Source organism: Mastomys coucha, unplaced genomic scaffold (genome assembly GCF_008632895.1).
Source record: "Mastomys coucha isolate ucsf_1 unplaced genomic scaffold, UCSF_Mcou_1 pScaffold15, whole genome shotgun sequence".
In the NCBI taxonomy this organism is placed as follows: domain Eukaryota; kingdom Metazoa; phylum Chordata; class Mammalia; order Rodentia; family Muridae; genus Mastomys; species Mastomys coucha.
The window spans coordinates 71,524,579-71,535,689 of NW_022196897.1; the positions used below are offsets into that span (position 1 = coordinate 71,524,579).

The 11,111-nt window shown below is 47.8% G+C and overlaps 1 protein-coding gene across 2 annotated transcripts in view; it reads right to left on the reverse strand.

Moving 5' to 3' along the window:
• Positions 1-11,111, reverse strand: part of P2rx3 (purinergic receptor P2X 3) — a 39,412-nt gene that overhangs the window by 22,808 nt on the left and 5,493 nt on the right. For both annotated transcript variants that reach the window (XM_031370872.1, XM_031370873.1), the window contains exons 2-8: positions 4,898-5,033; positions 4,431-4,502; positions 4,159-4,222; positions 3,521-3,614; positions 3,197-3,274; positions 2,378-2,519; positions 1,742-1,878 (exon numbers count right to left, since the gene is read on the reverse strand). In XM_031370872.1, the coding sequence (XP_031226732.1) occupies positions 1,742-1,878; positions 2,378-2,519; positions 3,197-3,274; positions 3,521-3,614; positions 4,159-4,222; positions 4,431-4,502; positions 4,898-5,033 (723 nt within the window). The remainder of the gene's footprint in view (positions 1-1,741; positions 1,879-2,377; positions 2,520-3,196; positions 3,275-3,520; positions 3,615-4,158; positions 4,223-4,430; positions 4,503-4,897; positions 5,034-11,111) is intronic.

Genomic DNA, 11,111 nt, shown 5'->3' on the forward strand with positions numbered 1-11,111 from the left:
TCCCTTAAGAGACTCCATTTATGCTACTGGAGCTTGGGGACTGTTGAAATATTGAAGACTTATAGAGGTGAACTAAATGTGCTTTGTATTGTAAAATGAACATGAGATTTTCGGGATCTGGAGTGAAATGCTGTGATTAAGTGGGAAGACCCACCAGGAATGTGATTGCATCATCCCACAGGCTGGAGTCTCAAATGAGTGAAGAGCAGAAAGTTAATGGAGCATCTCTCTCTCCTTCTTGGCTGACGATGCGATGCAACTAGCCACCTTATGCTCATGCTGCTATGACTGCCCCACAGTGGTAGACTGTATAGTCAAACTGTGATCCAAAACAAACAAATAAACCATCAACCCTTCCTGAGTTAAGTTGCATTTGCCTGGTATTTTATCACATGAGCAGAAGAGATACTAAAGAGTATATGGAAGAAAGCTTGAGTACGGATTCTTTACATATGTAACAATGTAACAATATATTCCTCTATGTACTTGCCCCCACCACTACCTATTTAGTCTCCTTAGCTTTTTTAGCTATAACATTGTATACGAAATCAGGATCTTTAAGAAGTTTTGGGGTTTTCAGAAACTAAGGGATGAACTGGGGAGATAACCCGAATGACAAAGGTGCTCAGTGTGTAAGCCTGGTGACCTGAGTTCACATCATGTGTAAGAGCCAGATGCAGTGGCACAGGCATCTGTACTCCCAGTGTGTCCCTACTATGTATTGGGGAGCAGAGGCAGGAGAATTACTGAAAGTGTGTAGGCCAGCTATCTTGAGATGCAATGATGACCAAGTGGGATCCTGCCTCAAAGAACAAGCAACATTTGTCCTTTGACTTCTGTACCTATGCTACATCATGAGTGCTGGCATATGCACATGTGTTCACACACACATGCACACATACACACACAGAAAGACAGAAAGAGAGTGAGAGAGAGAAAGAGAGGGAGAGGGTGAAGGAAAGGGAGAGGGAAAGGGAGAGGGAGAGGGGGAAGGGGAGGGAGAGGGAGAAAGAAAACAAAATGGAAAACTAAAGCAATTCATGCACTGACCAGTAGGATGCACAGGCGAACAAGCTTTTCACAGATGGGGACATGAACAGGGAAGTGGTCAAGGACTTGTTCAAGGGCTCAGCTATTCCAAACAGTTTACCCGGAGTCCCTCCGCTTTCCCTTTTTCCTAGTGGAGAAAGCTCCCAAAGTAAAAATCCTTTAGGCCACAAAGCAATTTGGAATATCAATTAGATGATATTTAAAAGCTTCCCCTGCCCCAGAAAAGCCCTAGTGATCAATAGTTGCTGTCTGTGAATCGTGGGATTTCCTGGTTTTGAAAAGAAATGCCAAGTTACCATTTTGGAAAAAGAAACAAGGCCAGATATTGTGATAACTTTGCAGGAGTAAGGGCCTTAAAAATTCAGGTACAGGACAAGGAGTGGGGCTGTCTAGACACAAAAGAGGTACATTGTAGCTAAAAACAGGTAAAGAATTACAGAATCAAGTACTTCAGATGACCTTGGCAATCTGGTCTAATGACCGACCTCACCAGATTTCTTGGTTGGCTCCCTTTAAAGATATAACCCACCCCCTAGGAATGCCAAGAAGTCCTTCCCCAGCTGGAACTGAAGACCGATGGGCACCAGAAGGAGGGCATGAGGGACTGCCTTCCAATTGTGCACTTCTGCCTGAGACGAACTTCTTTGGGGCTGCCTGTGGCATTGGCTCCTGCTCAGATAGTGGGGCTTACCTGAAGTTGTAGCCAGGGGAAACACTGCTTTTCTCAGAAACTCCATCCAGCCGAGTGAAGGAATATTTGGGGATGCACTGGTCCCAGGCCTTATCCAGATCACACACCCAACCAATCTTAATGCCCAGAACTCCACCCTGAAAAAAACAAAGGGTCAAATATGAGGTCTCCCCTGTGCCAAGTCAGAGCTGAGGGTTTCCAATGAGTGAATTCTTTGCCTTCTCTGGGTAGGAGGTGGCAGTGGGGAGGGAAGAGAGTGACTGGTAGAGATGGTGTCCTTAAGCGAAATACTTGGAGCCTCAAAGTCCCCACATACAACAAATGATTCAGAACACTTCTGCAACTCACTTTCCTGTGGTGTGGTACTTTTCAGAGAGCAAAGGCCTCTTCTGAGGTGAAATGGATGATAGGAATGGGCAGCCGAGGCTAGGGGAGGTAGAGGCAAGATCCCTGAGGATGGATGGATAGGATTCTGGATCCAAGAATCTGCAGGTCTGGGGTGCCTCCACTAGGTGGCACTGTCTTGCTGCAGTTCCTGCCCAGCATCCCAGTGGCTTTCCCTGAAGTCTAAGGCAGGGCTGAGCTTTCCAGGTAGGAAGGTATGTAGGAGGTCACAGGGAAGGGACGAGTTCTCACCGTGCGGGCCAGCTTGGCAAAATCCTGTCCAGCAAACTTAACCACATCCCCTACCCTCAAGATGGGGCAAAATGGGGACTTTTCAGGGTGGAAGCGGCACTTCTTTATGTCCTTGTCAGTGAGGTTAGGCAGGAGGTTTCCCCTGGGGTAGAAGGAGGAGAGTAGTTAGGCCCAGGATTAAAGTAAAGATGGTAATGCCTAAATGCTCTCATCTTCTGGATGCGTCAGGCCCTCCACATCCAGGTGGGGGTATATCTACCTTCACCATCTTTCAGTCACTTTCCATCTATCTCCCCTCTTTCCCCACATGGTTTTAGAACCCCCATCATGTTCCATCTCATAGTAGGGCTATGAATGTCTGTGGCTAGTGTCTCCAAACTACCAGGTTGAGCCTCCTGTTGACCAGAGTCTCTCCTAATTACTTGGTGCATCTCTGCAGTGCCTGACAGGATACATGGCACATGGCTACCAGGCAGTTGTTGAATGCATGAGTCGAGGCAGTGGAAGCAAACTAAGACAAAAAACCCTCCACTTGAGGGTTTGAGGTGGGAAGAAATACAAGTGGCAAACACTTGAGACTCCAACTGCAGGAGGCCTCGGTGTCCACAGCCAGCTTAAGCTGTCTCTCTCCTGCTCCAAGCAGAACTCCCATTTGGGCTCAGAGCTCCACAGCTGGAAAACTGGCAGAGAAATTGGCTATCTGACATCTGGGGTCCAGGCCTACTGAAGCACAGGGGCTCCGTGGAGATAGATATGGAGATGGAGAGAATGTGAGTGACCTCTATGGCAGGGTGAATAAGGGAAGGACCAAGGACTCACTTCTCAAAGTTGAACAGAGGGAAACGGATGCTGTTCTTGATGAAGATGGTGAAGTTCTCAGCTTCCATCATGATAGGCCTGTGAGGGGAAGAGGGATGGGGCTTCAGCTCTCCAGAAGAGGGGAGACAGGAGGCTTTTCTCAGGAATCTTTCTTTATAGGTGCCTCTTGAAAGGAGACATCTTATAGATAGATCACAGGCCTGCGGCAGCGAGGGTGAAAGGCAGAGGCAGGGCAGGGGAGATGGCACATTCCTACCCCAAGAAATAACACTAGTTGAGGACCCGCATAACCCTCCATTAGCTTTGGGATGCTCAGAGCCTTACATCTCCACAGTGTCCACCTCGGTGGGGCACCAGCCCTGGATCTCACAGGTCCGGAGGACAGAGCTGTAGTTCACACACCGGCCGGTGAGGATCCCTGGAGGGTGGAGCTGCATGAACAGGTGGCATCCTGCCCTTTGCCATTCCCATGCCCCTCCTCATCAGGGACCCTGGCAGGTGAGCAAGGCAAGCTAACCTGTTGCATGCACCCTCAACAGTCCAGAACCCTTCTTCCTTACCTCTAAGCCTGAGCTATGCCTTCTGCCTGGAATGCTTTTCGTGAAGCTCCATCTTGCCAGCTTCAGACCACTTCTAGGAGGGCTTTGAAGCCACCTCTCTGAAACAACCTTGCTCCCACCCCTGGGGCTCCTCCCATAGTCCTCTGCATTTCCTTAGTACCACTTGCTACTCTGTGTTACCACTGCAGTACCTAAACTAGACTCCCGGAGCAGGAGCCACTCCACTTTCACAGCCCCAGCTGGGTCTGGGCACCCAGCAAACCTCTGTGACATTGGCAGAAGTCCATAGAATAGGCTGGATCCCTTTCCTGAAATGGTCTATCCCCACAGCAAATTCTCTGCCCTTTAGAGTTCCATGAAGGCTTGGGGTTGGGGATGGAGGGAGGAAGGGGCTGCACTCACCCCCACCCGGGAAGCGCTCAGGCCCACACTGGCTGTCAGACACACAGCGGTACTTCTCCTCATTCTGTGGGGGGACAGGGTCACAGGTGTTTGAAGGGCCCTCCCTTGGCCCCGTCAGCCCATTAACTCCCATTGCCTCCCACAGGTTCCCATAGCTGCGGCCTCTAGTGGGTGGCAGGTGCAGTCGCAGCTCCGAGGCCAGGCTATGGGGCTCTGTTCACACTGCTTGCCCTTACTCCTGCCAATAGGCTTCCTTGACTTTTTCCACTCACCTCTGGACAGAATCCTTGCATTTGATTTTCAGTAACGATCATTTTGGTGATGATGACAAAAACAGAGGTGCCCTTCGGAGGAGAAGGAAGAGGAAAGAGCCCAGTCTCAATCTGTAGGGCAGGAAGCCGTTTCCACTCTACCCAACAGGAAGTCCTGGCTGGAATGATTTGGCCAAGGTGGCAGGGCTAACATGGAGCATCCAAAGGAACTCGGCAGCTGGCGTCCAATCTGACTCTTTCTAACCACCTGGTAGCCCCTCTTACTTTCTTCCTGTATTGGTCACCATTAAAGCACAGGCATGACAGGGTTGGGGGGTGGGGGTGTCCAGCTTCTTGATATCCAGTGCTGCATTTTGGAGGGCAGGTTCTTGTTTCTTAAACAGTACTGCTGGTTTGGGAGTGTCGCCCTTTGTCCCCATCCTCCCTAGACATGGGCATGCACAGGTCTCTGGGGTAGGGCACAATACCTGGGGTGGGGTCACATAATCCGACACGTCCATGACTCTGTTGGCATAGCGTCCAAAGCCTTTCACCTTTGTTACTACTGAGGACTCAATGGCGGTGTCCCGCACTTGGTAGGCCTTCTCGTGCAAGAAAACCCACCTGCAATGCAAGAGCAGGGGCACTGAGAAAAGGCCACAGGCTCATGAGACAGGGCCTGGGAAAACTCTCCTTCCTGCCTACATTAGAGTTACATGGGTGTGCTTTGCAGGAAGATGTGTCGGGATGAGTTCTTGGTTAGTTCGGTGAGTCTTCAAAACCACCTCCAAGGAGCACCCTTGGGCTTCTTTTTCTAGTTGCTTCCCTATGAAAACTCTTAATATCCCAGCATGTTCCATGGGAGAAAGGCCAGAAGTTGATATTCGGCTTTTTTTTTTTTCTTTTTCTTTTTGAAACAGAGTCTCACTGTATTAGCCCTGGCTGGACTAAAACACATTTTGTAGACTAGACTGGCCTCGAATTCATACAGATCTGTCTGTCTGTGCCTCCCAAGTGCTAGAGGCACCAGGCCAGGCATCAGAAGTTGATATTGAGATTAGACACTCCAACATCACCTCTATCACTGTCCGTCCAACTTATTTTTGAAACGAGGTCTCACTGAACCTAGTCCTCAGTAGTTGGTTAGACTGGCTGGCCACTGAGTTCTCTATTATCTTCACCTTCCTAGAACTAGGTCGCAGGTATATTCTGTCATGCTAGGCATTATTATTTTTTAAACAATGCTAGGAAAGTGCTCTATCAATATTAGGCTACAGTCTTTGCCTATTTGTGATTTACACACACACACACACACACACACACACACACAAAACAGCGAATTAAAAAAAAAAAAAGAAGCTGGGGCTAGAGAGATGGCTCAGTGGTTAGGAACACTGACTGTCCTTCCAAAGGTCCTGAGTTCAATTCTCAGCCACATGGTGGCTCACAACCATCTGTATTGTGATCTGATGCCCTCTTCTGGTGTGTCTTAAGACAGTGACAGTGTACTCATATACATAAAATAAATAAATCTTTAAAAACAACAACAACAAAAAAGGAGCTGGGCAGTGGTAGCACATGCTTTTAATCCCAGTGGGCAGGCGGATCTCTGAGTTTGAGGCCAGCCTTGTCTACAGAGTTCCAGGACAGCCAGAGCTACACAGAGAAACCCTGTCTCAAAAAGAAGGAATTTCTACCCTCTCGTGGCCACGTTCATGTCTAAAAGTGACTATTGTTGATAACTAACAAGGTCTCCTCTCTAGCAGGCACCAAGGAGAGAGAAGACATGGAACGTCTCAGGCTGCATCGCAAGCTTTATTCATGCTTGTGCCCCATGTACCGGAGACACAGTGGCCATTCAAGAAAGGAACTGGTGAAAGGCCGTGGGAGCAGGGTACTTGGCAGTCTTCACCTGACCAAGGGTCAGCTGAGAAATCTGGAGGGAGAGGGCACGGGCCGTGCGTGTCTCTGTCAGGAATGTGAGTACTGTTGGGGAAGGCGGGACACTGATCTTATTCCTTGCATTGTGCTTCCACCTAGTGCCCATTACCTATCTCCTGTATTTTTTTAAAAATAATTTATTTACTTACTCATCTCAATCGCAGCCTTTCCCTCTCCACCCAGCCCCCCTTCAAACAGCTCCTCCCCCACCCCTTCTCCCCTGAGAAGGGGGAGCCCCCCCAACCCACCCTGGCACATCAAGTCACTGCAGGACTATGCACATCCTCTCCAACTGAGGCCAGACAGGCAGTCCAGTTAGGGGAATGGGACCCACAGGCAGGCAACAGAATCAGGGATAGCCCCCACTCCAGTTGTTGGGAGACCTACATGAAGACCAAGCTGCACATCTGCTACATATGTGCAGTTAGGTCTAGCCCATGTGTGCTCTTTGGTTGGTGGATCTCTGGGAGCTCCCAAGAGTCCAGGCTAGTTGACTCTGTTGGACTTCTTGTGGAGTTCCTACCCCTGACTCCCAGGTCCCCCAGTCCTTCCCCCAAGTCTTCCGCAAGACTCTCTGAGCTCTGTCTAATGTGTGGCTGTGGGTCTCTCCATCAGCTGCTGGGTGAAGCGTCTCAGAGGTCTGCACACATAACAGAGTATCATTATGTCCTGGCTTGGTTCTTGCCCATGGGATGGGTCTCAAGTTGAGCCAGCTATTGGTTGGCCATTCTCTCAGTCTCTGTTCCATCTCTGCTCGGTTCTATGTTTGTTCTGGTACTTTTTATAGGCAGGACTAATTTTGGGTCAAAGATTTTGTGGGTGGGCTGCTGTCCTTATCCCTCTCCTGGGAGTCCTGCCTGGGTACAGGAGGAGGCCACTTCAGGCTCTATCTCCCACACTGCTAGGAGTCTCAGCTAGAGTCACCCTCACAGACTCCCTTGAGCCATTATGGGACCAAGTGGATGAGGCAAGACTTCCTCTCTTCCATTCCCTCCTACTTCTTCAGATCCTCCCAGACTTTCCTGACAGCAGTGAGGGCCTCCTACTCTGCATCTCTATGAAGGACTTCCTCTTTGTATGACCACCATAGCCCTCAGCATTCAAGATACTCAGTCTCTACAACTGTTCCAGCTTGACACATGGAGGCATTTGGTCCTGATGAGACACTGGAAGGCAAATACAGTTACTGTCTTTATTCTACAGGTGAGAGGAACCTATCAAATAGGTTTGGGGGAGAAATGAACGTTCTATACAACAAACTAGTAATATGATAAAAGTTTTTAGCTTTATCACTATCATGATTGTTATTATTATTACTACTACAGCTATTTTATTGTAATGTTGAGTATGCAACCTAGGGAACTCACAAATGCTAGGGAAGCCCTCCTGATCGGAGAAACCACTTTGGGAGAGAGAATTTCTGACAGTTGGCAGTATCGAACAGCATACTTTGGAACGGCTGGGTTAGCATTTTCTGCCTCTACCAAAGGTTGGAAAACCACATGAGATGACAGAGGGAATCTGAGGCAGTTTAGCTTACAAGATCCCTTGCTGTGGGGAGTCCTGGCAGGGCAGCCGCAGAGGCAATACCTAGGCTGGGCTGGCATGAGGCATTTAAAAGGAGGCAGAAAGGGTGTCCAGCCCAGGAACTCCTGTCATTGACTTGGCATCAACTGCTGCTTCAGGAGGTGGTACAAGTGGTGGGTACTGCCTAGCTGAACACTGGCAAGCTTGCTAGTCCATGTTGTTTGTATGCTAAGAGGAGACATTTTTCTTGGGTGGAGGTTGAACTGTATGTCCTTTGAGGTCCTTATACTGTTAGAAGATGCAGAAGGAATCAACTCTAAGGACACAGACAGAAATAGAGTGACTTGTAGGAAAGCCTTGTAGAAAAGGCAGACTTACCGTAGAGATTGGTCTTTGCACATTCCTCTTTGTTCAGTACCATCCTCATAACAGGGCCTCTCTTACTGAAACTCTTGATTCCTTTACACTTAAAGATGTAGAGAATTTTTAATCCAGCAATATGGCTGATCTGGCAAGGGATCACATCCAAAGATATGATCTAGCTGGGATCCAGACACTCCCTGGATTGAGGTATGATCTGGCCGGAATACATGCCCTTAGCACACACTTTTAATCACTAACAGTGAAGGTAAGGTTAGTTTGTAAAAGGAAGCAGCCATGCTTGAAAGTGATGTCTAATTGACGGGCAAAGTGACGAATCAGAGAAAGATCTGACAGAATGAATCAGAGATAGGATATTCCCAACTCACAGAAGAACATCAGAAGAAGAGAGGCTATTTAAGAGCAGTGCAGAGAGAGAAAAAAGGTGGTGTTGCTAGTGTTTGTGTATGACAGTTTTGCAGACGGGTTACAGAGAGAACAAGCTAGACACAGGTGAAGACAGAATGAGCAAGATTAGAACATACTGCCAAAGATAATATGAGGCCAGGCAAAGCAATTCAGTTAGAAGCCCAAAAAAGCTGGATTAAGTCAGTCAGTTTAGAAGATTAGATTGTAAGGCTAGAAGCTTTTAGGCTTAGGCTTTGGTTTAGTTAGAACAGAGAAGGAAATGTTCTGGGCTTAGCCCAAGGTGTGTATTCAAACAGTCTGGGTATGGCTCTTGTCTTATCTCTTCATCTGAGGAAATAAAAGTGACATCCTCAGAAACTGCCTACTTTTTAATTAATTAATTTTTTGAGTGCAGATTTGTATGTGGAGGTCAGAGGACAACTTGTGGGAGCCAGTTCTCTACTTCTGAGAGTCTTGGTGACTAAATTTAGGTTCACTTAGGCATCGTAGAAGGTAGATTTACATATAGGCTCTCTTACTGCCCTAAATATCTCTGTACCCTTGACCCATGCAACGTGTATCCAACTCATGCAACGTCTGTCTGTCTGTCTACCTACATCTAAGCTAGACTGAGTACCCAGCAAATCCCAGAGATTCACCTTTCTGTTTCTCCAACATTGGGATTAGAAGAATGTGCCACAATGCCAGGGCCTTCTCACTCAAGTTCTGGGAACTGAACTCAAGTCCTTGTGTCTGCAAGGCGAACATTTTAGCCATTCAGCTATCTCCCCAGCCACTCTGTTTTAACTTGTAATTGGCAAGCAATCATTGTCTGTATCTATGGAGCACAATGTGAATGTTTTGTTGCATGTATACATTATAGGATGAGTCTATTAAACTAATTAGCATAACCATCTCATATTTATCTGCTTTTTTTTTTTTTTGTAGCAACATTCACTTGGATTCTGAAGGCTTTCATGCAGGAGAGAATGAGGGTGGAGTCACAGATCTGCCAAATGGTTTCAAACCTGTTACCTGCTTTATTGTGGCTGCCTTGTAGCAACCGGCAAGTTGATTAATGTGCCATTAAGCCTTATCCACATGCTTGTAAAATGCTCTTCTGAGCACCACGCCTTTCAGAAGTCTGCAGAGCCCTTTGCTTTACCGCTCAGTCTTGCAATAGTTTTCCTTTTTTTTTTTTTTTTTTTTTTGAAGGGGAGGAATTTCATTAAGTCTCATTCAGCATGTTATATTCTAACAGAGAAGAAGGCAGCATCTTGTTACAGAATCTGAGGAAGTTATCTGAAAGAGCACCATTAGCTCATGGCCCCGTGCCCTCTAGAATGATGGGGAATGAGGTCTGGGGGGCCTGACTCTCTGATTCAGCTAAGATGGTGGTTGCTGCTGGACACTCATCAGAGAGTGAGACTCTGGAACTCCAGTGTGCCTTGTCCAGTGTGCCTTGTCCAGTGTGTCTTGAAGCAGATGGATATGTTCTTGCTGTTGAGCTAAATAAGTGGGTCTTTGAGCCCAGTCCCCTGTCTCTAAAGCCAGGGCCCATTAGTCGATGCCATTATCATACAAGCAACTCTATGACGCTAAGTTGACCCCTTCCATAAAGCCTTAGTGAGATAGCTATATTATGACCATTATGCTATACACGGGGAAACAGACCCAGAAGGGTGTGTGAACTTGCCCAGAGTCACATAGCTGGGAGGCAGGTTCCAAACAGGGCCATCTGCTGTGGATCACTTCCAACCACCCATCTCAGTTCAAGCCCCTACTTCACGGATAGAAATGCATCCCCTAACTCAGGAAGGCCTCAGGAGGAAGGGGCTTGGGGTAGAGAAGCAATTAACCAGTCTCTCCTTCCTCCTCTTCCTTTAAGACTCCTTGTATGCCCAGTAGGGAGGAGAAGCCACATTAGAATTCTGAGTTAACAAATGGAAGGATTTCAGCGGCCCCATGGGGCTGAGAACGTCATCAGGGTAGCTAGCAGTGGGAGGTGAGGGGTTGCTTCATTTCCAGAACAGAGGGGCTGAGGCTGCCTCTAGAGGCCAGGACTTAGATGCAGCAGGACTGAGCCTCTCATTCTTGGCATTTACTCTGACGCTCTGACTTCTTCTTCTTCTTTTTTTTTTTCCCCTTGCATTTCTGGTTTATTATTTATAGAGCGGAAGGCGGTGGCAGCTCCTTGGCAGGTGGGATGTGCAGGCAAGAGGCCCAAGCAGCATCTCGACACCCTCCTATTTATCCCCAGGGAGTCAAGGAGGAGGCCAGCCCGTGGGTGTGAAATGTGTGCATTGTGGGTGTCAGAGGAGAGGGGTCTCTTAGAAAGGTGTGAGCTGAGTAGAGGGAGAGAGGAAGGCACAACAGGGAGTCTAGGAACAATAATAGTTAGCACATATAACTTAATACTACTGAGTCACCATCTAGGGAAAGGCACTTGACGTACGTCATCTAAGA